The sequence below is a fragment of the Gigantopelta aegis genome, chromosome 6, assembly GCF_016097555.1.
Source record: "Gigantopelta aegis isolate Gae_Host chromosome 6, Gae_host_genome, whole genome shotgun sequence".
Taxonomy (NCBI): domain Eukaryota; kingdom Metazoa; phylum Mollusca; class Gastropoda; order Neomphalida; family Peltospiridae; genus Gigantopelta; species Gigantopelta aegis.
The window spans coordinates 20,746,988-20,774,543 of record NC_054704.1 but is presented as its reverse complement, the minus strand read 5'-3'; the positions used below and the strand labels follow the sequence as shown (position 1 = coordinate 20,774,543).

The 27,556-nt window shown below is 35.7% G+C and overlaps 1 protein-coding gene across 7 annotated transcripts in view; it reads left to right on the top strand.

The window, feature by feature from the left end:
• LOC121375902 (nuclear pore complex protein DDB_G0274915-like) overlaps positions 1-27,556 on the top strand; it is a 72,905-nt gene that overhangs the window by 39,018 nt on the left and 6,331 nt on the right. For 6 of the 7 annotated variants that reach the window (XM_041503597.1, XM_041503601.1, XM_041503599.1 and 3 more), the window contains 12 exons: positions 1,498-1,644; positions 3,387-3,731; positions 4,693-4,788; positions 9,146-9,379; positions 10,186-10,327; positions 12,378-12,494; positions 14,726-14,809; positions 17,110-17,195; positions 18,120-18,222; positions 19,983-20,013; positions 22,399-22,427; positions 25,663-25,710. In XM_041503597.1, the coding sequence (XP_041359531.1) occupies positions 1,498-1,644; positions 3,387-3,731; positions 4,693-4,788; positions 9,146-9,379; positions 10,186-10,327; positions 12,378-12,494; positions 14,726-14,809; positions 17,110-17,195; positions 18,120-18,222; positions 19,983-20,013; positions 22,399-22,427; positions 25,663-25,710 (1,462 nt within the window). The remainder of the gene's footprint in view (positions 1-1,497; positions 1,645-3,386; positions 3,732-4,692; positions 4,789-9,145; positions 9,380-10,185; positions 10,328-12,377; positions 12,495-14,725; positions 14,810-17,109; positions 17,196-18,119; positions 18,223-19,982; positions 20,014-22,398; positions 22,428-25,662; positions 25,711-27,556) is intronic. The other variant, XM_041503604.1, reaches the window with a different exon arrangement.

Here is a 27,556-nt window from a genome sequence, read left to right as displayed (position 1 = left end):
ATCAAGGGAGATAACTCCAACTAAGGTTGCTAACATAATATCAGGCGTTAATTGAAGTCTCCAAATAGGATAATGTTATTCCCCGTATTTCAATATTTCTATCTAGGCGTGTTTTTGTTATATATTTAATATCACAGTCACCAAGTTCATAATTATGTATAAAATCAACTTTGTTTCGTTTATTTTTTTGTGTGGACGAAATATACGGTAAATTAATGTGGGGGAAAATGTAGTGGATGATCATGAAGTGAAGTGAGCTCTGTGGTCTAGTGGATAAGCTGCTGGACAATCAAGCTGACGACAGTGGTTCAAATCCCATCAAAGCTGGCTCACACGTTCATTCGTATTTCTCATCTATCACCCTGCCTATCATTCTCATTATCTTAATATTAAAAACTTTCCAATTTCTCCCACGATTTCAATCTGTTCGACCCTTTCTGTCAGTTTTCTCCGACTCTTGTCTTCTGAGCTGTCCACACCATTGCCTACCTGTCTCAACTTCCTCCATGGGTGCAGTCTCTGTGTATTTCCCTGCATCCTCCTGTCATCTTCGTCCTCTGCCACTAATAAAGCTGGTCTGACCCATGGCACTAACTAATGACTGCCGGTAGTAGGGGTGTATCGTAGGTGGTTACATGTACCTCTTAACAATGCCAGACATAATTACTAAACACTCCCCAAAGTGGTCAGACTAAGCCCACAGCTAAAAGCTGATTGGGAATGGCAGGTGTGTGGCACAGATAGCCACAAGAGATGAGCACCTGTCGCGGATCGTGAGACAAGGACTGGGATGTGGAGGTGGACAGCAAAATAAGTTGAAAGATAGGAGTTGCCAGATCGGGAAGAAATTAGATGGAATTCAAAGGAGAGAAAGAAAAGGAGGCAGTGGAATAAAAAAAAAAAAATGGTAGTGGACGAATTGTCCAAAGGACAAATCACCCGCATCCCGTCAGTACTATATTTGAATAAATAATAAATGAATTTTTCAGAGCACATTGATTTATTAATCGGCAACTAATGTATTAATGCATTTAATGATTTATACAATATTGTATAAATTACAACACAAATTCAATAAACTAAAATATGTTCTACTTACGGTTTAACAATATTTAACAATATTTCTTTGACAAGAAATTTAATGTGTTTGCACAAAACCAGAGTCAACTCTACTTTATCCCAATCGCCATGTTACACTCAAAACTAAAGTGTTCACCACTGTAAGCCACAGGCCCCAATTCCTTACAACAATTTTTACTTGCAATCAAGTATAACACAGTTTCTCTCGGCAAGCTATGACTCTTAGCTGCACATTATACTTTTAATTACCAAAGTATTTACAATTAATGTTCTAAAATAAACTTGGTTGTGAAAAGATTACCCATGTAACATTTGCGAAATTTGACGGTTAAACCTGTTGTGAGTGTGAAGTCATTTCAAACTGGCGTTGTTCACATTTAACTTTACTAATCTTTGATGCTTTTTTTTTTTCTGTAGCCTAAGATGGCTGAATCTGAAAGAAGAAAGACTATCATTCTGAATGAACAGCTTGACCATGAGCTGACCTGCACAGTTTGTGTGGAGTATTTCAAGGACCCTGTCATTCTTCCATGTAGTCACAGCTTCTGCATAACATGTATTAAAGTAAGATGTCATAGACCATTCAGCAAGTACACAATGCTTTATATGTGTGTGTGTGTGACAGGGTTATCATAAGATGCATTACACAAAATGTTTTGCCAAGTTGTTGTCGAATATCAGGAAATGACATTGTTTGTTTTCATTTATAATAAAGGATATTTTATAAAGCTTACTAAAAAGTTTTTCATAAATAGCTTTTTGTCCAAAAGAGGAGAAAAAAATTACCCAAGAGTTAACTCCCTTGAATAGTAACTAACTCGGACATGGTTTCTTGCTATTTCCTCAACTGCTGCTGTATAGTACATAGTGATATATTGAAAATGATCAAGAGTGAAATTTGGGACATTTAGCATAGATATTTGGCAATTCACTTTGCATGAAAGCAAAAGTAGGAATAACACTTTTTACTTATTATTGAGAAAACAAAGTTTACATTAAATTAGATTGAAACCACATAGAGCAACGGCCCCAGTATTTGACCACTTAAGAAAGAAAGGATTATAACATGTTCGTTTTATTGGCATTTGCTAATATTTGTACCACGACTGGTATATTAAAGGCCGTGGTATGTACTACCCTGTCTGTGGAATGGTGCATATAAAAGATCCCTTGCTGCTAATCGGAAAGAGTAGCCTATGAAGTGGCAATGTTCCTCTCTCAATATCTGTGTGGTTCTTAACCATATGTCTGACGCTATATAACCGTAAATAAAATGTGTTGAGTACGTCGTTAAATAAAACATCTTTTATTGTCACTATAGCCAATGAATATATACTTACGTTCATTCACATGGTTATAGTCTGCTATTGCGTTTCTGGAAGAAAGAATGTTCACCCTGTCACATATGTTCAAAATACTTTGGGAAAATCTATATACTACTAGTATTCAGTTTAAACAAGTATGGTAATTATTAAAGACACTGGTCAAATACTGGATACTGGTCGAATACTGGGGTCACTGCCCTAGGTCATAGTTAATAAAACATTATTTATAGAGTTAACCTTTAACATCAACATTATTTTAGATGTTTGTTCCTAAATGTGTTTAGCCTAAAATAGAACAATTTCTTTTGTTACTTAGCAGTTCTGATCAAGGTTATGTCTATTTAGAAAAAGTGTTGCAAATAAGCCAATTGTTTCGTAGTAGGAAATGACATCATCCATGTACATATATATGCAAGACAAGTGTAGACTATAGGTTTGATTTAGAGTAGTCAGGTCATAGGTTTTAACATGCACATTCAGAACAGGCTGTGTCATGGGCGCAGGTGTGCATTCAGATGTCCTTTTATTTACGAAAGCTGCTTTTGTGCAGCTTCTTGCAACATATATTGTGGTCAGGAACACCTCTCCTCAGGCTCTGTAGACAAGGTACCAAACAGTGAGTCATAGTCATAGACACCATCATAATCTCTTTTGCAATCAGTCTTCTGCAGAGATGTTTAAAAAAAAAAACACCTTTCATTGCATATGCTAATGGAAGATTCATAAGCATCATGTATGGTATGTTTTGTGATACACACTTTTACATTTCTTATATTGATTTAATGTTATTACTGGTACTGGGTAAATAGATTAAGTAAATCATCTTCTTGTTTTTTTGTCGATGAAAAGGACCTTTGTTTTGAAGTCTTAAGTACCTCTAATGCTGTTCTAGTATAGTTTAAGTATTTGTTTATATACCATATCAATTTGTTTGACCTTTTTACCTTCATGAAATGCTGAAACATATGTTATTGATCACAGGGTATTATTCGTCACAGTGGTCAGCAAGTGCAAAGTTTTGACTGCCCTTTATGTAGACAGAAGATTCATTTGAAAACGCCCAATATTACTGATGACTTTCCAAAAAACCTTGCCTTGGAGAATCTAGTGAAGCTGCATACAGAGACCAGTAGCAGTTTCCCAGATGAACTGTTTGAAAGTGTCCTACCTGAGCTGCAGTTTGACAAGAACTGTTATAAACACAATGAACCTCTCTGTCTGTTCTGCAGCACATGCTCAAATATGGTGTGCTCAAAATGTCTTGAAGTGGGACCTTGCTCAAAGCACCTGCCCAGACCACTGCAAGATATATGCAAGCAACTATTGGTGAGTATCAGTTATATGCACACAACTACTGGTGAGTATCAATTATATGCACACAACTACTAGTGAGTATCAGATATATGATCACAACTACTGGTGAGTATTTAATACTAGTTATATGCACGCAACTACTGGTGAGTCTCGGTTATATGCATGCAACTACTGGTATCTGTTATATGCACACAGCTACTGGTGAGTATCTGTTATATGCACACAACTACTGGTGTGTATCAGTTATATGCACATAACTACTGGTGAGTATCAGTTATGTACACACAACTACTGGTGAGTATCAGTTATGTACACACAACTACGGGTGTATACCAGTTATATGCACATGACTACTGATGAGTATCAGTTATATGCACACAACTACTAGTTTAATGGGAAAGTGTACGGCCACTATGATGCTTTTTTTGTCACTATTAATCTCTGACTGTCCTGGACAGACAACACAGATTGCTGATGTGTGTTCCCATGACAGCATGCTTTGCTTAAAATTAATTAATCAATGATGTGTCTTTTGTAAAGTCAGTAGAGTTGATTTCAAAGTTGTGTTGGTCTAGAAGGTAAAATGTACATAGTAAATAGAAATACAAATTTGTCCGGAATGCATTCAGTGTTCGAGATTAAACATTTTGGGCAGTATCCCAGTTGGATAGTAACATTTCAAAATCTAGTATCCCACTTAAATGAAATTCATAAATAACAAATGTGTACGACACTGTTACTTAACTTCACCAGTAAATGACGACTTTCGATGTTTCAGTGAAAAATAAAAACGCAGGATTAAAAAAATCAACAACATTATATGATATCCCAGTGGGATACTGGGTTATTGAAGTCTGGTATCCAAAATTAAATTCTGGTATCCCCAGGATATCGGGATACCGTTAATCTCGAACACTGGCATTATAATTTAGTTCTGTGATAATTTCAAGAAAAATTATTTTAAAATTTTCAGGAGCGATCAATTGTAAACTTGTTTTATTTGAAAGAACACCAACATAAACTGCTGGAGGAAAACTATATGCTGGAGACTTACTGTACCGAAATTGATGTAAGATTTTTCTGTTTTATTCTAGCGTCGCTTATTCAATTTACTGGGGGGTATTTTTGTGGGGTTTTTTTTTTTTACCAGTAAGAGTAGCGTATGTGGCATCAACACATTTCTTCTCTCTCTCTCTCTCTCTCTCTCTCTCTCTCTCTCTCTCTCTCTCTCTCTCTCTCTCTCTCTCTCTCTCTCTCTCTCTCTCTCTCTCTCTCAACCATATGTCAGAAAAAACATTTGTTAGTAACAATATACCATAATTTAAAATGTGCTGAGGTGAAACACATGTTCCTTTCTGTTCCACATTTCATTCTTTTCTTTTCCTCTATTCATCAGGGCTTGAAACTCACCAAAAAATGTGGTGGCCCCAAAAATAATAATGGATGTTGGCAAATTATGGTAAAAGAACCAAGACTTTAATGTGGAATACAAATATTAACAGTGGCTCATATGTTATAGCTCTAAAGAAGATCGCCCACGTAATATTTGGGTGACTAACACCATTATTTCTTTAATATTTAAGTCTCCCAAATGGGACATTGGTCACATTTGGCTACCTGGCCACTGGCAAACTTATGCAAAATCAGGGAACAAAATTTCAGCGAACCGTTGTTCTGTTTGTCTGTCAGGGAATGCAATATTAAAATCATGTGGACTGCCAGTGTGTTATGTAGTGAACGGCTGTATGCAAAAATTTACAGTTGTAAACATAGGATCACCAGAATTTTATTCATATATTCCAAAAATTAAAATAGAAATAAACTATTTCATGGTAACATCAGTTTTAAAAAAATGTCAAAGTGTGTTAGGATTAGATAATGCACTGGTTACGCAAATATAATTCATGTAACCAAAGAATCTGGACGCATATTAAAGAAAAGGTGTAAAGTTACATCTACGGCTAGCACTTATGTCTGCTGTAGATTTACATTTACGTGCAAGAAGCACCTTATTCTCAAAGACGGTCGTAAACGTAACTTAGTTGGACGTAAATTTATAATTGTAACTCCATTAGAAACGATGGCTACCGGGTAAATAACAAATGCGCAAAACACAATTTCGTTTGTTGTCTGCTAACATTAACACAGAAAATCATGGCATTTTGGTATTGGTGTGGATCCGCGTTTTGGTACAGACTTTAGGACATTCTTAAAAAGGAAAAGATAACTCAGGAGAAATGTGTCCGAGTCAAAAACATCTGTTCAATCACAAACAAAAATATGTTCAATCCGTGGGCATTCGCCATTTCAAACTGCTTCAAATATTGGAAATGCTGCCATTTTCTGCAAAATAATAGTACATAACGGCGATCGTGCTTTATTTATTATATACTCTTCAAAAGAAGAAACGCAAAACCACATTGTTGTAACATTTGGAGAATTGATTTAATTATTGAATGGTGAGTCCGATAATTACCAAATGTTGCAGGATTGTTCACAATTCACTCTAGTCCATTGTGAGTAAGTGATAGGACACACCACCAAGGTCAAGGTCATCTGGAGTCAATACCGGGTGTGGCCTCCGCGTGTGTTGACAACTGCCTGGCACCGCCTGCCCATTGAAGCAACCAGAGTACGGATGACGTCCCGGGGGATGGTGGCCCACTCGGCCTGCAAGGCTGCTGCCAGCTCGGGCAGGGTCTGGGGCTGTGGTTGTCGCTGTCAGAGGCGTCGGTCCAACTCGTCCCATAGATGCTCAATTGGGTTCAAATCCGGTGATTTCGATGGCCAAGGAAGGACATTAATGTTGTTGTTCTGTAGGAAAGCCGTTGTGAGACGTGCTGTGTTGGAACACTGCGTTGGCGTTGGCCATAACTGGAACGATGTGTGGCCGGAGGATCTGGTCAATGTAGCCCTGTGCATTCAGGTTGCCCTGCACGTGGACCAGGTCAGTTCTGCCAATGTGTGAGATGGCTGCCCACACCATGACACTACCCCCGCCGAATCTGTCCACTTCCTGCACGCAGTTTGCCGCATAACGTTCACCACGACGCCTATACACGCAACATCTTCCATCATGACGTCGGAGCAGAAATCGGGACTCGTCACTGAACCACACCTGTCTCCATCGCAGTTGAGGCCATTGTCGATGAATCTGGCACCACTGCAGTCGGAGTCGACGGTGTTGTGGTGTTAAGATGACACCTCGAACTGGACGTCTGGCACGAATTCCTACCTCACGTAGGCGGTTCCGTGCGGTCTGGTCGGATATCCTGCGCAAACCTGGTATTGCTGCGGCTGTGGAGGTGGCAGTAGTCAATCGTTCCCGAAGGTGGCGTACCCGGATGTAGCGGTCCTGCCCGGGGGTAGTGACCCGTGGTCGACCGGATCTAGGGAGGTCACGTGTTGATCCATGTTGCTGGTAACGGTCCCACAGTCTGGAGATGGTGCTTGGGGACACATGGAATGCCTTGGCAACGGCCGTTCTGGATTCGCCTGCGTCTAGTCGGCCGATGGCATTGTTTCTCTGCGGTTCACTGAGACGTGGCATGTCCTGGATTGTCAACTGTCGGCCAGATACAGAGGCCAGGCAAGCGAACACCCTGCACTTTTATACTGTCGGTGTTCATGTTGCACGTGCAGACAACGCACGTGCAGTGGTGACATGGTTTGCACGTGGCTGCGTTTTTGCGAATATTCACATTTTGGAACTTTATTGTACAGTAGCTGCGTTTTATCGAATGTAACCGTGGGAATGTGTTTGGGACATGCAATGACCTTATATTCACAAAGCATGAACCAGTAGGAAACATAAAATCGGAGTTATAACCCATTTGTACCCTTTTGCGTTTCTTTTTTTGAAGAGTATATGTACATGACTTATGTGCAACGTTAGTTGTAACTGGAGGCACTCTTATATTTACATCCAACTTTACACGTAACTTACGTTTACACTGTTTCGTGAATAGCTCTTTAGTCGTAGATTTATGTTTACGTGTAAAACTAGACATATGATGTTTTGTGAATATGGGTCCAGTTACCTAAGTATATATAAGAAATATTGCCTCCTACAAAATTACATTACCACGATTATAAAATGGTACACTGTTTCATAATAGTAACAATAAGTTTTAAAATTCTAATTTATAAATACTCCATTTGTTATAAATATGTTGTATTGGATAAATGAAATGAATTGCAACATCATTTTTTTTTTTAAATGTCAAAGTGTGTTAGGATTAGATAATGCACTGGTTACGCAAATATAATTCACATAACCAAAGAATCAGTTACCTAAGTAAAACTCATTGACTTCCTATTTTGAAATCTTGCTTCATACAAAATTACTTTACCACCATTATAAAATGGTCAACCGTTTCATAATAGTGACAACAAGTTCAAATACTTCATTTGTTATAAATGTGTTATACTGGATAAATGAAACTTACCACACATAATACTGGACACAAAAATCAATCTTCATCAAAAGGGGCGGGACATAGCCCAGTGGTAAAGTGCTTGCCTGATGCACATTTGGTCTGGGATGTATCCCTGTCAGTGGCCCACTGTGCTATTTCTCATTCCAGCCAATGCACCACAAGTGGTATGTATCAAGGCTTTGGTATGTGCTATCCTGTCTTTGGGATTGTGCATATAAAAGATCCCTTGCTACAACTTGCATCAGATGTTGCATTTAGCAGGGATATGGGATACCATATTAATGTGCCTATATCTAATTAAGGTTCAGGCATATTTTTAAAAATGATCAAAACTAGACTGGTGCAAGTTTTGCATGAACATGTTATGAAACATTTATTCATTGCATAAAACAAAAGAATTGTTTTTGGTGGTGGTGGTGGGGGGGTTCCGAGGCATGAAGAGAAAGTATTTTGATTTGAACTGGTTAACGGTACATCATAACTTATAGCAAGTTTCATTTTTTGTGTGTTTAAACTAAGCCCACAGCAAACAATGATAAGTATCTTATAGCAAGTTTGTTTTTTCTGTGTTTAAACTAAGCCCACAGCAAACGATGATAAGTATCTTATAGCAAGTTTGTTTTTTCTGTGTTTAAACTAAGCCCACAGCAAACGATGATAAGTATCTTATAGCAAGTTTTTTTTTTCTGTGTTTAAACTAAGCCCCACAGCAAAAGCGGATGCAAAGTGAAAGGTGTGTGGCATAGAAGGCCTTAAAGGACAAGCACCTCTCCCAGTGGGAGAATCATGGACAAGGATGTAGAGGTTGACAGCAAAACATGTCGAAAAATTATGAGCAGCTACCGGATTGGGAGGACAACTGAGATTGAATTTACAGGAGGGAAAGGAAATGGGGTAGTGGAATAAAAATGTTTATAATACATGTGCAATCTTTAATGTTTTGTTATTCTCAGTTTCTGAGGTGTTTACTTTTACGTTTTTATTTAGAAACATGAACAACATTTAAAAGCAACTCTGACCTCTGAGTGTGAAGAACTAATGGCCCAACTGAAAAAGAAATATGACGTACTGAAGGAAATCCTCCATCTTGAATGTGCTGACTTGAAGAAAGATTGCACGAAAGAAAAACAAAGATGTATCTCATCCCACTTACAGATTAAATCAGCAATAGAAATATTTAAAGGGGCTGTCGAAGAGACAAAAGCAATGCTTGGGCTTCTGGTAAACATTGATGTTCATTTTCCATTCATGTGTTGAAGTGTACATGTTGGATTTCGTTTTCTTTTAGGCCCATTTCATTGTGATAGTTAAAGTTAAAGTTTGTTTTGTTTAACAACACCGCTAGAGCACACTGATTAATTAATCATCGGCTATTGGATGTCAAACATTTGGTAATTCTGACACATAGTCATCAGAGGACCTGTTACATTTTTCCAATAGCAGCAAGGGATCTTTTATATGCACTTTCCCACAGACAGGAAATACCACAGCCTTTGACCAGTTGTGATGAAATGGTTGGAACAAGTAAAACCCCATTCAGTTGAATGGATCCACCAAGGTGGTTTGATCCTGCGACGTAAGTGCCTCAGTCAAGCACTCAACCAACTGAGCTAAATCCTGCCCCCGCCCCTTCTTTGTGATAGATGTACTTTTAGCTTGATTAAATACTAAACTGTCAAAAAAACCTAGATGGGGTCAGAATTGGTGAAAAGTCCAGTTTGACGACGTATTACAAACAAATTTTAAGAATCGTGGATGTATATATACCTAATATTTTGTTTTTTCCAATCAATAACAAAATGTTAATCTACTTTTGGACATTTATCAGTGTTCAAATTACAATATAAAATCTATTTCATATTATTCTGCTGTAACTGTTGGGGTTGGGGTATTTCTTTTTTCTGTGTAAATATTTTAACAAAATAAAATAAACTACTGAATAAGTGACAATGTCTGTAATAGTTGGTTGAGGTTTAAAGCAGTGCAAAAAAATTTAAGGATCACCTCAAAATCTGTTTCCTTTGTAGCGTCTGGGGTATTGTGATGCTAAAATGACTCAGTTGAGCAAAGCATTTCAGGGTTCTGAACCTCTGCCATCTTTGGACCTGCCTAGATGGCGCACAGACCATGAGATTCCTGAAGCCATCAGACGAATAACTCTAAAGAAAGGTGCTTTCCATTAACTTGAAATTCTTTTGTTTAAAGGCAAATTGAATCAAAAATCTTTTTCACCTGAAAAATGCTAGTGTGTATATATATATATATATATATGTAATGGATAGCAAAGACTAATTGACCAGCCTTGGTTAAGCATTCAGACTGAAGGCTTAGTAGTTCCTGAAACAATTTATAGTTATGGGACTTTAAATATATATTGGTATATTGTTCTATAAATCAGAGTGTAATTTTGAAAAACATCTATGTAATTGAAATTGTTATATAACTTTCATAAGGGATGTCTGTTTGTTTGGCCAACAGTTTATGATAACTGGATTACTAAATATAAGAGAACTGGATTACTAAATATAAGAGAAATGGATTACTAAATATCTAGGGCAGAGACCTTCTAGCATCAAATTATAGCACACTATACCAATACATACAGTTGAATCACGTTGGCTCAAATCCTGTCCATGCTGGAGAAAATGTTTGACCCATCGGGTAGTTCGACCACTCAGAGTTCGACCCAACAAGGTTCTACTGTATTTAAAATTCCACATCATATATCTATATACATATTTATTTTAATTTCTGTTAGTTTTATAATTTCAGAACAGATTAGAACATAATTTTATTACTCTCAGGCCATTCTTCAACATCAAATGAAGAATAGGAAAACTATATACGTATATAGAGAATACTAAACGAGTTTTCCTGTCTACTACACATTATTTTTCTACGAACTGGGTCGGCAAGTGATCTTCGTCACACGTAAACTTAAACAACGTCACAATAAGCAACAAGACCTCAGAAATGTACAATTTAGATTTTGGCATGAAGCTTGCATTAAAGTTAATGAGGTGTTTAAATTCAAAGTACTTAATGAATTGTTGATCAGACCAGCAAATATTAAGCTGAGTGAATGGGACTGACTAGATAGGACCATAAAAACCCCAGAGAGACACTTGCTGCACAATCGTTTTGGCTTCGAACACAGTAGGCCCAAATATAACAACCTATCTTATCACAATTTCAATTCATGGCCATATTTTGTAATGGTACACTTTTAAATTACACTATTTTGTACAAACATGGTTAGATACGTTAATAATCTCTGAACAATTTATTTAAAACTTAGATTGTATTTTTTTCTCTTCTTTTTGATACTTAGTATGTCCTCGGTTTCCTTTTTAATTTTTCATACATGTATGTTGGATTATTAGTCACATATATTTGATTTTCTAGCTGAATATATCTTGTGTGTGAATATCATGTCAATAAAAATGGGAATAATAAAAAAAAAAAAAAAAATCTCTGAACAAAACATTTTCCACAGCAGTTTTGCATTTAATGTGTTCTAGTGTTTGTAAAAACGACACGCATGCATCCAGTTTATTTTATTGCAACGTGACGTCATTCGAATACTGACATCATTCAAATTAAAAACCTACTGCACCAGTCTGTATTCTTATTGGTCAAAAACCAGTCACATGACCTTCCGTAAATAGTGATATTGCCCTGAGACGGTCCCACCGGTCCATCAAAAGTGATATAAATGAAAATAAAGATGAGACAAAATTCTATACAATTAATGAGTAGGTAACGTAATGCAACGTCAACTGCTAATTCTAATGTAAACAAGCACATACTTGTGACAAAACGCTTTGCTGTCCTTCGTTCCTCTGCGTGTCATACAACGTCATAGGATTATGTGACGTCACTAAATCCCATCAGTTTTAATGCATTGAGGGAAATTATAAGTGTTGATATATTTTGATTCTGATAAACAAAGCAGGAATGTACAAGTCTTATGGATGACATTATGTAATAAAACAATTATTGACCACATTTCGGGCAATATCATGTTTTATGGCCATTGGTCTCGGTCAATATCAATTTCTTTGGTCCATAAAACATGATATTGCCCTCAGTGAAGGTCAATAAGTGATATATATATATGTATGTATGTATGTATGTATGTATGTTTTCACTTCTATTTACAACTTGTTGCTAATACATATATTTGAATAGGAATGTTATAATTATATATTTGTTTCAGAAACTAAATCACCTGCCTCTACTCGAGATCCAGTTTTTTTCTCGACCTGTCCTACTTCTAATTATGAATCCAGGACTCCTTCAACTATGTTTTTATCAGCCACTTCTGAAATTAAAAGTAAGTAGAGATTTTCTCTGTAGATATAAAACAAGCGCTGCTGACAGTATATTAATAGAAAATCATTGATACCTATTTAAAAATAAAGCTGAAATATTTGTGAAAGTTGAAAATATCAATCCTTTCTTAATAAAGGTAATTTTTTTGCATTTTGGATCAAATCAATCTACCTATTGAAAACCACTTATGCAAAAAAGTTGAAATCTGATAAAACATTGAAAAATTACATCCCTGATATATGCAATTACCTAAACATTTTTAGTGATGTCAGAACCACTTTAAGTTTATTAAAAACAACAACAGCAACAAAAAACCCCGCATCAATTAAGTATATATTTTAATAGATTCCATCATATGTGGTCATGTGGAATAGAAAAAGTACACAAGGCTTGCTGAGTTCCAGGGTAGAAATTTCCACCACTGAGGGTGTACTTTTTCTATCCCACATGACCGCATATGATGGAGTCTTTTTCTCCCATCCATTCGATAAATAAACCATTATTTTACACAAACAAAGATGGCTGAAAAAGTAACTTCTTTATTTGACCATTTTATCATAAATAAACTACACTATCATATTTAAAATTTAACATTACCAATTAGCAAGATAGCTTTTATAATGAAGGTTTTAATAACAAAATATTGATCTAAAACTAGCTAACTCACATTAATAATATGACGTCATTTATTATCAACAACATAATACTCCTCATGTTAAACCAATAACCTCATAGCCTATACAAAGCTAAAGCTCGTGACAACTGAAAATTATTTCACTCGGGACATAAATTTGATAATAACTGGTAACTCGTTTATTATCCTCTTTATTACCTCAGCTATTTTTCTCTAAAAGCCTTTAATTTCGACGCACATGCACGAAGGCCAACCTGTATAGGAACGATGTAAACCACTTTACACACTGTTCTGAGAATTACTATAACGTTGTAATTTAATCACGTTCATAGATAATTTTTAAAAACACAAGTTCTCTTTATTCTGCTTCCAAATTTATAATGAATTGCATTCAAAATGATATTTTGTTATTAATTTAACACCAAAAACAGAGACCCGTAAAGGCAAACTCTTTAAACTACATGATGTCATTTTGTGTGTTTGTCAAATCGTGATGACGTCATATTTAGTACCGATAAAGTCATTGGTTTGTAAGCGTCAAATTGTCCAATAGTATTGTTCGTTAGACCAATGCATCATAATTTCTCAGTGAGAAATTATGATTTTTATTTTCCCTGTTATGAGTGACCGCTGGGGTAATAAATATATTTATCATATAATATCTTACATTTTCAGTGCAATCAAAGTATGTGATATTTTTCAGATCACATACTTTAAGAATTTGATAACTTTGCAAATTAGATGTAAATTAGTCGAGGTCTCAGCACTAGGTTTATTGACATTAAAGCAAACGTACTTGGGTGACACTCCATGATTGACGTATGCATTCATAATCAGCAAATAAAAACATTTCAATGGCAATTTGATACTGAAAGCTGTCCAGCATTCAAAAAACAAAAAACGTTAGGTATAACTTTATTTTGATGTAAGGACATTCAAAATGACGTTGTTCATGTTTGACGTCATTTCCATTCAAAAATACACCGCGCGACATATTCTTACGTCATTTGAATATCTAGTAATGGCGGACTGGAATTAAAGTTGCGTGTACAGTTTACAAAAAGACGACATTTTAAGCTTGAGCTTATATGATAAAGAGATTATTACCCTCGTGTATTTCGGTATCGTCTATCATATATTAGGAATAAAAATAATGTATTATGCTCGCCAGAGGCTCGCTTAATACAATTTTTATTCCTAATATATGATATTGACAATACCGAAAAAGACTGGTAATAACCTCTATATATATATATATATATATATATATATATATATATATATATATGGTTGAGTGCAAAAAAACCTACTCAATCTTCACATAATAAATTTGTGTAGTAAAGAAGAAAAATTAATAAGAAGCTCTCTGTAATTATTTAATATTCTGTACTGTTCTTGTCTACAAGTTTATGAAATCTATGATTAATAATTTATTATTCAGTGTACTTGCATGTACATTTATAATGGAAATTATTTATACTAAATATGTTTATTATGTATAATTAATAATTTATTATTTAGTGTACTTTCATAAAAATGTATACTGAAAATTATGTTTGCTAAATATGTTTATTCTCTTTGTAATGCTCTGTTTACAGGTCAAATCAAAGTACCGGTTATATTCCTTGATCAGGTTAATGAAAATCCAACACAGGTTATTGTATCTGACCAGCCTCAACATAGTAAGTAAATATATTTGTATTTAAAATGTCACAGAAAAATTTACCACATTATATATTTTAAAGTATATTTGTACTAACTTATGTTCTTGCTAATGTACCTATAAAGTTTGTCTTGTCTAATGACACCACTAGAGCACATTGATTTATTAATCATCGGCTGTTGGATGTCAAACATTTGGTCATTTTGACACAGTATTCTCGCTGGGTGAAAATTAAAAGAGGGTGGCCTCGTGGCACCACACCCTTTAAAAAAACAACAACAAAAAACCACCACCAAAAGCAAAAAAAACAGGAAAGCTTGGTTACCATATATCATTGTGTTTTGGTCGACTTTGTGGAAAGACATACTCCTTATTAAATAAGTTATTTTGCCTCTCAGTATTTGGTACGGAAAAGATGATACGAAATACAAGCCGACTCGTCTTTTAATTGAACTGGAGATGTTGTCGGTCTGACATTCACGGGCAAAGTTTTAGTATTATTATTTTAATAAAGATTTCAAGATATATGAAGAACAACAAAGATGTTTGTAAAGTGATCCCATAATGTGGCATAAAAAAAATTCTGTTCATTTTATTTTCATCTTCAATGAATGAATCAATTGCTTTGATATCGTTTCGTTTTTGTAAAGGCGGTGCATATATTATTTGGCACCCAAAAGAAATGATTTTAATGATAAATACTACCACTTTCATTGTTTTTATAAGTGGTGATATCTCCCCAAAATAAAAAGTTTATAATATTTTATATAGAATTGCTGAATAAACAGAATGACAGAAATCACAGAAAGTACAAATAATCAATTACAACCAATTAAATTTGCAATAGAGGACAAAATATCAGACGATAGTTAGTGGAAACAAAAGTCAGAATGACCGTTCTAATCACGTGACAAATTGGGTGCCAAATAAGTGTTTTTTCTTTCATTGCTCAAATAAAATATAACTTTTATTGTGTGTATCAAACATACAAATGGATACAGGTATGGGACAAAATAGAAGCTGATAAAAATACTGTTAAATTTCGTGGCGGTAACTGTCGTAAGCTACTGAAGTTTTTCATCAGGACTTTTCTTTTTCGTACACACAATGTGGCTTGTTTCCTTTGATGTCCAGTGTACAGACTGATCGGATTTTTGTGTGGGGGGAAAAAGTGTGCATTTGGAAATAGCGTAGATGGGTGCTGTAAAATATAGTAGGGTGTGGGAAAATAAAGAGGGGTGCATAAAAATAAAGGAGGTTGGCAAAATGCTTAAATGGAGCAGCGAGAACACTGTTGACATATGGTCTTAAGGAGGAAAGCCACTACATTTTTCCATTAGCAGCAAGGGATGTTTTATATGCACGGCCTTTGATATACCAGTCATAGTGCACTGGCTGGAACGAGAAATAGCCCAATGGGCCCATGGTTTGAAGAGAGACCTCCCCTTAGCTCATGCTATGAGAAAATTATTTAAATATTTTGGGTGGATTTTAGTGAATTTTTTATAAGTAGTATAATAATGGGAAGATACAGATTTCAATTTGGATTGAAATACAGGGCTTCAACTGGGTAGCAAATCCTATTAGTTTCTGCCAGCAGCATGCAGAGTAGCAAATCCTATTAGTTTCTGCCAGCAGCATGCAGAGAGTTAAACAGTTGTGACAATTGAAATTCAGTAAGTCCATATGCAATTCCTAGATACCTCTGTATCAACGCATATATGGTTTTCTATAAAAAAAATTCATAATAACTCAAGATACTGAGCTGAAATCATCTATACAGTTTCATTATGTACAATTACAGATCAGCTTTGAGTGGAGATATCCTTCCTATGGTTTTTCATATTATTTTCCTCCACAATGCCTCAAGATATGGAGTTTAATTTTTTGTACATAGCTTTATCATATAGAGTTGCAGATCAAGTTTGAATTTCAATGGGATTTACCCATTTTTGACAGAGTTATGACCCTTGAACTTAAAATATATTACAACCATCAGTTTTCTAGAATTTTCTTTGCAATCTGTCAAAATATTGAGCTGAAATTTTTAAGTTGGTACCCCTGACTGTGGATTGCCACACACAGCCAGATAAAGCATAGCAGCAATTGATTTAAGGCACTTACACAACATCAAAGAATTGGGTTACATACTTAAGGTGAGCAGCCTAATACACCTTCTGCCTTTGGGGGACCCCTGGACCATAGGTGACACATGTAATTCTGTGAAATGTGTGTCTAGTACTACATCTTACAATGACTAATAATTAAAATGTTCTTTTACTTTTAGTAAATCTTGAAACAAAATTCTTAATTTTCCAGACTTCCAGTTTAGTCACCCTGCATGTTATGAAGTGAGACCAGAAAGAGTTCAGTGTTTAAAAGAATATGAAAACAAAAGTTTTGAGGTAAATGTTTTTCAAATAATTGATTTGTGTTTGGTTTTTAATTTTCAAGGAATGTGGATAAAAGCTATATTGACACCCACCATAGAATTTTTAATGGCTTTTTTAAGAACAACGTTGATCACTTCAGTGAAGCCGTTTTTAAAACAAAAGTACACAAACAAATTTTGGTGGAATTTTTATCCTATGTATGGGGTACGGGTATTTCAAGATCTGATTTTTTTAAAAACATTTTTATTGGTAACAGTATATTTTTAATATCTCATATTTATTTACTCACTCAACGTTACTATCTCTTCAAATTTTTAAAAGTGTAATAACTTTTAGATACCTATATTCAATTGTAAAGTAAATAGTCACTAAATGTTTGAAAAGGTAACTTTTTTCATTATTTCTAATGTAATTAAAACTCTTGTTTTAATACCGAAGATATGTTCTTGTGTGTCTGCTGAATTTAATTTTAAGTAATATAACTAATTTCCTCTTTGTTGCATTATAGAAAAGGTTATATTTCATATGATTAATGGATATAAAGCATGAATGATTTGGCTAGACACGGGGGGGGGGGGGGAAAGAAACTTCATAGTGATTCATACACATATTGACTTTATGGCCCGTGGATAAAAAGTTGTGTCGACATTAATCGGTAAGTGTGCAGGGCAAAGGTGTGACAGTCACATCGACTGGTGTGTGCAGGTGCGCATTTTCAGACTACTGCTGACTGGCATTAATCGGTAGGTTTGTTCAGGACAGAGCTGTGACAGTCGCCTCAGCTGGTGTGTGCAGGTGCACAAGTTCGGACAACTACCGACTGGACAGTCTAGTTGGTGTTAATTGATGTGTGCCAAGCATAAAAACACTCTTCGGTAATTCTAACAAACACATGCAAAGTGAAACCATATTATTATGAAATATTTTTGTAATCAGGAACTGCGCCATGAAGATTATCGAAAAGGAAAAGCTGGATCTGCATTAGCATCAAAACCGTGGAGTGCAGACTTTCCTTTACATCTACCTTCACCTGTGACAGGTATATCGAATTGACCATTAGGTCTTCCTTGTTACAGATAGTAATAAACCAAATAACATTCAGCTGGGTTAAAGTTTAAGGTGCACACAATTTTAGATAGAGCACTAAATACCACAAGTCCTGCCTTTGGTTATAAATGGGACAGTGTTTGTTGTCGAAAAATTTAAGTTTCATCTGGGCAATAAATGTATGCAATTTTATTTCATCTAATACTGCTGTGTCAATTTGCCTTGTGCTTGAAACATGTATGGGGTATCTGTAAAAAAAAAAAGTACGTACTACAATTTTGTGCGAAACTAGGGGTGTTATAAAAATATCCAGTTATATCGAAAATGAGCCATGAAAGGTACCATTTTCTTCAGTTAATACGTTGAGGTAGGTGTTGTAGCCTGATATTTATGGGTCATAGTTTGGTTGATATATAGCATGTAGTGTTTTTAAACACAAAGGTCAACTTTGTCGCCCATGGGATTTTGTTTGGTATAGTACAACCTACAAGAGGCAGGATGTAGCTGCATGGTAGAGCACTTGATTGGAGAGCATTGGGACCTAAGATTGATCACCTAAGGTGGACTGGGACGTTTTTTTCTTGTCCTGTTATACAGAAAGTGTGATGTCCCTATACATTGTACAGTCATTTCTATTGTCGAAGTCAGCATAGTGTATGGTGATTTCTGAGAGTACGTTGAAGAAGGCTCAGGTATCTGAAGAGATAAGTTTGTGGGTTTATGTAACTAAACTCAGTTAATCTACGTTGCACAAGAATTATGTGGAAAACAATAATTTTAATTCTGTGTAATAACTGGACCCAAAGTAAAACAAATTATAAGATATAGGTTTGCAGATTAATTATGAGATATTTCCATATATTTACCTTTTATAACACGCAATAGTCAAGGTGTATTTTTGTGCTGGGGTGTCGTTAAACATTTATTCATTCATCATTCATTCATTCATTCATTTAATTATGAAATAAATGCTAAAGTAGTCATTATCAATGAAACAAACCTGGGAATGATCAAAGACCAGTATTCATGATGGTGGGCATTTTTGTAACACGGCTTCTAGAGTTTGCTGTCCTCCAATTTCACTTAGATAATATAGTATTTTGTCTACATTATATGTGATCATTGGTGTTACAAAAATCCTCTCGGAAATCACCGTGCAATATATCGGGGAAATCACACTTTTTGTAGCCAAACATTTTACAGGTGTGGTATATGGTAAAGTACATGTGAAAATTCCCTAGCTGCTGTTTTGGTAGGAGTAGCCCATGTGTAGTACAGCTGGTTTCTCTCTCATTATCTAGACCAAGTGTTGAAATGGCTATATTTAGGAGGCAGGATGTAGACCAGTGGTCAAGAGCTCTCATGCATGGTTGCTCTAGGATCGATTCCCGTCAGTGGACTCATTGGGCTATTTCTCTTTCCAGCCAGTGCACCACAACTTGTATATCAAAGGCTGTGGTATGTGATATCCTGTCTGTGGGATGATGATGCATATAAAAGATCCCTTGCTACTAATGGAAAAATATGTCAGGTTTTCTCTCTTAATATGTCAGAACTACCAAATGTTTGACATCCAATAGCCATTGATTAATAACTCAATGTGCTCTAGTGGTGTTGTTAAACAAAACAAATTTTAACTATATGTTTGACACCAAGTACTCATTATTTAACATTTCTAATTTTAATTATTCATATTTACATTTGGCCATTTGGAGGCCTATTATTCAATCAATTCTTCTTTTTCTTTTATAGCAATTCGAGGATGGAATCAGAAAAAAACTGTGTAAGTCTGGTTACTTCTACGAAACAAAATTATGAATCTATCAATTCTGTGTGTAGTTGTCGAAAACATTCAGTAACTAAGACAACCATTAAATTTTAAATATACACAGATAATTGCATGTAACCCAATCCACTATTTTAGTAATGATAGTTGTTCAGTTTCTGGGGCGTGGGGTGGGGATGAATTTAGTAAATAAAAGAAGAAAAAATTAGTGAGGATGATTTTTATTACTTGGGTTTCAGTAAATAGTATTTTTGTAAATGTTGTCCTAAACAAAGTTAACTGAAGACATTTTTAAGAAAAACTTAATACATTTATAAGTACAACTGTGATTATTTGTGGTATGAAAATAAAATTGCATTTCTTTTCAACTTAGCCGGACCTCAAACAAATGGCATTTTCCCACTATGATACTAGACGGGTCCAAACATCCCAACAGTCAATGGGATGGCTTAAAATCTTGCAGTGAGCTTTCTTTTTTCTCCTTTACTTATACAGTTCGGACATCTTTTCTAAGCCATCGTGTTTTTGCTGTTGGTTTAGTCGAGTATTTTGTATGTGGATTAGTTTTTACCACAGTTGTAGTTTTATTTGCTTGATTTCATTCTTATAAGTGTTATTTTATCAACTTTTTTCTTCAGTCGTGTGCCTGTTGTCGTCAGCCATTTTGTTTTTTCTTAATGGCAGTTGTGTTCTTGTTTAATCTGGAGTCATTGACTTCCAGTTATTCTGTTTGTTTATCTACAGTAATTTATTATGGCTCAAGTTACATCGAGATTAATGAGGGTTTGCACCAAGTGTAGACACTTCTTGGCTACTAGATTCACATGATTTGTGTTCTTGTTGTAAGGCAGTCTGCGGCCGTACTTCGGAGTGTTCCTTCTGTTCAGGCCTTTTCGGACTCTTGAGTTTGATGAATACTTCAAGGCTTTGTCAACCCATGTTAAGAGGTCAGATCGAGCTTCAGGGGATTTTGGATCCTTGTTCCTCCCATTTTAACTGTGGAACCGTCCATCAGACAGAGACTCTATGATGGAGATACTTCAGACAATGCTATATTCACAAGATATGATTGTTACTTTTACGGCTTTGGTTCTGGTTTCAACTCCTGCCAGGTTCCCATTATGGCTCCTGTTTTGGCTTCTGTTATGGCTGTGTCAGTGCAATTAGAATATGATTTGACACCTACCCACTTGGCTTTGTCAGGTTCCGGTTCAGATCGAGAGAAGAAAAGTCGCGACATTCATCAGATCGGCATCACTTGACTCACAGGTTTACTGAACGCAGCTGTTCTCCAAGATCTACCAAGGGTCGTTCAGACTGTCCACATCAGTCCAGAACTTTAGAACATTGATGCTCTTCTAAGATTGCTTCGTGGAATGAGACCCAGATCATCAGTATTCCGCCGGGTCCTGTGTGGATCATTGACCTGGAGACAGTACCGTGAAAGAATCAACCGTTGGAGACTGGCATGCATGTGCTTGTCTACTGAGAGACATCCTGGATGATAATTCAGTTCCAGTTATGAGCCTAGCCAATCCTGACATTGAAGATGTCCTTGAGAGCCTGTGAACAGTACAACAGAACGGTCAACCATAGGTATACAGCAATCATGGGATCAGCATCGCTCGGCCCACGGGTCTACTGAACGGAGATCTACTGCAGGTCAGTTTTGGGTTTCGGAATGTCAGTGCTTCTCATCATATCGCAAGGTTCATCGAGATTCTGTCTGGACTTGTTAAGATCGATGACCTTAGGACATTGCAATGCACTGACATCGTTTGGCTCACAGGTTTTCTGAACGGAACCGTTCACCGAGATCTACCGTGGGTCAGGGGACATTAGCTTTTTTGCACTTTGCACTTAGGCTATTTGTTGTCACCTTTATAATAGTTCCCTTGTTTTCTAACCTTGAAGCTGTTTGGTTCATTGTTCTGACAGATGCTGACACAGCACTTATTGTTACTAACATTGTTGCATGTTTTTTTTGCCCATGCATCCTTGGTGGTGGATCAGCTAACCATGGCTCAAATTTTCCACTTTGTCAGAACCATTCTGGTCTATGGGGAGAAGACAATGGCATCTCTGATCTTGGAACCCATTTGTATGAGGTCAGGTGTCCCCACTTCGGTTTGTCCATTCATTGTCGCTCAAGGGAAAGAAGGAAGCTTCAGTCATGTGACTGGAACAGGAAGTAGAGGACTCATTGTAAGATTTTAGCCATCCCATTGGCTGTTGGGATGTTAGGACCAGTTTACTATCACAGAAGGAAAATGCCATTTGTTTGAGGTCAGGCTAAGTATTCATAAAAGAGAAAATTATCCAAATGTTTTTTCACGTTACGTTATGTTATATTTATTTTCTTACTGCTTTCATTTGCTTTAGATTGAGGAGCAAAGGATCTTGCAGAACAAGTAAGAATTTTTTTAATATTGGTTTATCGTTATTTCTAACATTTAAACAACTTTTCAATGTGTCTCCACCTGCTAGTGGCTGTTTTCCAGGGCTAAAATTGTAGTTGTTAGCGAGAAATGGGTGTTACATTGGATGACTTTGAGTGTCTGATGTTCGCATATAAAGTAAAAAGAAGACGGGGATCAACGTTCGCGAACTATGGTAGGTTTGATTTGGATAATTTTACTAACGAGCAATGTGTTGCTATGTTCCGTTTTGAAAAAAAGGATATTCAGTGTCTATGTCAAGCTCTCGGGATACCACAAAGAGTAGTTTTGCCCGACAGATCGGTAGTAAACGGTATTGAGGCACTATGCATTCTACTGAGGCGGCTAGCATACTCAAACAGACTATGCGATCTGGAACCGATCTTTGGAAGACCTACATCTGTTTTGTCGGCCACTGTCAACTCTATACAAGCCTTCATATATGACCATTTTGGACACTTGTTACATGAAGTTGATCAGCCGTGGTTGAGTGAGGAGTGTCTCAATCATTTCACCCAGGCAGTACACGCCAAAGGTGCGCCATTGAATAATTGTTGGGGCTTCATCGATGGAACCGTTAGACCAATCTGCAGACCCACTGTATACCAACGTCAGTGTTACAATGGACACAAACGGACCCATGGAATCAAGTTTCAGTCTGTAGTAACCCCCAAGGGTTTAATTTCCAATTTGTATGGACCGGTGGATGGTCGTCGCCATGATGCTGGCCTGCTTCGAATGAGTGAACTTTTGCCCAAAATTACACCATTTAAGAGCCCTACTGGTAATCAGCTATCCTTATATGGGGACCCTGCTTATCCCTTACGTCCACAGTTAATTGGACCATTCAAGGGTGCTGTGCAAACATTTAATGCACGAATGTCAAAAGTTAAGAGTGTGTGTTGAGTAGGTGTTTGGTAAAATGGTCAGTATCTTCGCCTTTCTAGATTTAAAAAAGAACCACAAAATATTATTACAACCAGTTGGAAAATTATACATGATTGGGGCAATACTTACAAATTGTCATACATGTTTATATGGATCTGAAACATCTCAGTTTTTTGAAGTTGAACCAAGTACATTGGAAAATTACCTAAGAAACCATACCTAGTTGTACATTAGCGATAATATATTGCTGTATTCTGTAGAGTCTCTACATATATACTAAAACAATGATACTTGATACACATCAAGTGGAAGAAAAAGACATAAAAAACAGTATTTATTTATTTATTTACATTTGTCTCTAATTCGGAACAATTTCATTGATGATTTGAAATTAACTTGATTAAAACCCGCATTTTGATATTTGTTGACCATCAGCGTTTGTATTCCATTAACATCTTCATCAGTTCATTTCTCTCTTGCCTCTCTTTGGCCCTTTCCTGCAGCTCGCGCTCCAATCTCTCTTCACGTTTTGCCTCCAAATCAAGCTTTGCGCGCATCAATTCTAGCAACGGGTCCTCTTTACGTTTTCTTTTCTTCTTGGGCTGTTTTAGTTCACCACTGTTATCAACATCAGAATCTGAAACAGTACAGGTTGTTAACCCATGTTAGTTGAAAAACAACAATAAGCCACTGTAATCATTACAGAGAACATCTTATGACAACCCATTGACAATATTAGTTTTTATTATTCAGCCATGACTAAATCCACAACAGACATATTTTAACAACTAAAATTACTGACATGAACAAAAAGAAAAAGACGGATAATGGTGCTCTGAACATTTCCAGCATTCTATCCCTGAAATATATCACTTCTCCGATGTACTGATATATGTACATCATAATATATTTAGGCCTAAAAAGATACAACAAAAATGTGCAATGAGAACAAAACAATAATAGTTAACTAAAAAGAATAATAATAAATAAAAATAGATAGGGTAAAGAGTTTTAATTTTTTGTTTGTAGTTCGTTTTTGTTGGTGTATTTTTTTTTGGGGAGGGGGGGGTGCGGGGTAGTGGGACATGGGGGTGGATTGGGGATGTGTTTGCTGTTTTAAACTACCTATACATGCAACTCTTTTGATCCATATAAACTGTTATGTGTGTATTATTTTCTCCAACATATTAATAAGAAATCAAAAACCAAGTACACATGTACAAAAATGTTTTTAAAAATAATATTTAAAAATAGGTTGTCTTTTTTTTTTTGTAGATAGGGTCGGGTTCTCGGAAACACACGTTTGTTTCTAGGCCTGATACTAGTAGCCATGATTTTAGTATAATAAAATTACATTTCGTTGGTTACTTCCTTACCATCACTGATTTGTGTTAAACTTTCCATTGCTCGTTTCCTTATGAACTCGCCTCCTTCAGTATCCTCCTTGGTTTTGGACAACGTCTTCACGTCATCTTTATTCTTTATCTTGTTCTCATGTATCTTTATCTCAGCTTCTTTTTCCAGCTGTCCTGGACGTGATTGCTTTTTCTGGATTTAATGCAGCATTCAATGCTTCAGCAACAGCATTCCATTTCACAGGGTCACTGAACGGGACATTCACATTCACTTCTCTAAGAAGCATAATGTCAATTGTAGGCGTTAAAACAACTGATTTAAAAAAAAAAAAATCCATATTTGACCTGAAAGAAACAAATTATTTATAAATATTAATTCAGTTTATTGTGATAAGGCCTTCATAAATGTGCATTTCCAGAAAAGCGCAAAAAAAACATTAGTTAGGGTAGGTTGTCTTGCTTTATTATTATTATTTATTATTATTATTATTATTATTATTATTGTGATTATTAAATGAAAAATTAGGGCAGGCCTTTAAAAATAAATTCCAAATAAGGTCGGGTATCATGGAAACGTTTTGGTTTGTTAAATTTATATCTCAAAGGCAATTTCCATGAAACCCATTACATTAATTTGTTTCACTACAATTAGATAAATAAAACGTTTCACAAAAACTTCATATCCGGTCCATATGATATATGTAGCTGGTATCAGTTGATAGTGAGGGGTGGGGGTGGGGGATTACATTTTTAATGCCTGGCATACTTATTTAAAGGACAAACAATGTGCGAATAGCTAAGGACCAGCAGATTCTAAGGGAGTCGATCCTTTCCCAAAGAGGCCAAGAGGCCTACACCCCCTTCCCCGGCTACGGGCCTGCTGCATTCTACGTTCCTGATGTGGATTATTTTGTCATCCCCACTCCAGGTTTGAGTCCAAACTCATATGGTTTTGTTTTTAATAGAAAGCAGAAAAAAGAAAAAAACAAGGACTAAAGGTGCTTTCCGTCTTGGTAAGAGTACACAATGAATTTTTTTTAGAAAATTTAAATGAAATGTTTCTACTATACATATGTTATAAGTAGCACAAAACCCTCATATTACATTCCACACAAATAAAACCACAATATACATACGAGTAACATATTTAAATAATTATCAATTAACATTAATTATGTAAATAAATGGCTTTATGGTAGAAAAAATACATTTGTATACATACGTTTTAGCCTCTACGTATAAATGGCGTTTTATACGTAATGACGTGTCCTCGTACGTATGGCATGGGAACATACGTCACACAAACTGATGATGTAGTACGAAGAATTCGCTGAAACGCACACGGAAACATTCACGTTGGGCCGTGCCGAACCTCTCTATTTATATTAATTAACCTGTGATGTTGCACTTTAGACATACTGAGATAATTGAATTTTATAGTTTACAACTCTGTAATAATGCAGTCAGAGAATATTTGTAAGCATTATTGGCCTTCCATAGTTATAGGTTTTTATTTTATTGCATCATTGTGACCTTGACATGCTTGACCTTTATAATAGTGACCGCCTGTTTGGACATCACAGGTTATTCAATTTTGTGATGTTTTTTGTAACATGACATGTCATTCATACACAGTATTTAATGTAATGTAATCCTACTTAATTTCATGTTCATGTAAATTCTAGCTCATTTTAATTGTCATATCGGACTCTTTCAGTAATGGTCTCTTTAAAATGTATTTACTCTTGTTGTTTAGTAATATTAAAATCTTGGTCATCCAAATTAAAACAGAGAAAATGTACCATTTATATTACAACGAGTGTATTTTTAATAGTACATCACAAGCGAAAGCATGGGAACAAGTATAGTATTTTACTTATTATACAGCACATCGCACAGAATGACTTCCAGATTAAAGAGCGGGAAAATGACTGCTTACCAAATGACGTCATGTAGCAAAATGACGCCATGTTGTTGCTACTTCATTTAGCAATCAGTATTTATCAATTAAATGTTGTATTCCTATGCCACACATCTATGAATGAAGTTTACACAAACAATATCATAAACATATTCAAGGCTAAACTAAAATTATTAAAATATATATTTTGTTAAATTATTCTGCTAACATTAATTATAAGAATTGACAGCAAGTATTTTTCCGATTTAAAAATATGAATTGAAAGAACCATGTGCACGCTTTTTGCATAACATATATGTGGAGTTGTACTGTGTGACACCGTTACTCACGTGATCAGAGGTCATGACCTCTCAAAAGACATATTTTCACAAGTGAAGAGACGATAAATATCACATGGGTATCTCTTCCACCGCAGTGTAATAAATAACAAAAAATATTACAGTTTGTCTGATTGACCTGTTTCAGCATAACAACTGATTTATGCATAATTAGCATGGCAGTCCCTATTTTATTATCCCAGCAGTCATTCATAACAGGGAAAATATGTTTCATATTTTCTCAGTGGGAAATATTCTGCATTGGTTTAACGTACACCAATCATCTTGTCGGTACTGTAAAGCACAGAAAATGATTTTACGTAGTTTCAAGTGTTTGCATTTACGTCTTTCTGTTTTCAGTGTTTAAACTTGTAATCAAATGGTAGTTTAATGCAATTCATTATAAAATATTTTTACAGAATATATAGAAATATGTTTTTTGAAAATTATCTGTGAACCGTCATTAAATTACAAAGTTAAAGGAATGCTCGCACAAGGCTTTTGGACTGGTATGCATATTCAACAATAATATGAACATTATTGCTTAATATCAACAAATATATTATTATATTTAATTAATAAAACTGTTAAATGTTACGGCTATTATACATAACTGGCACA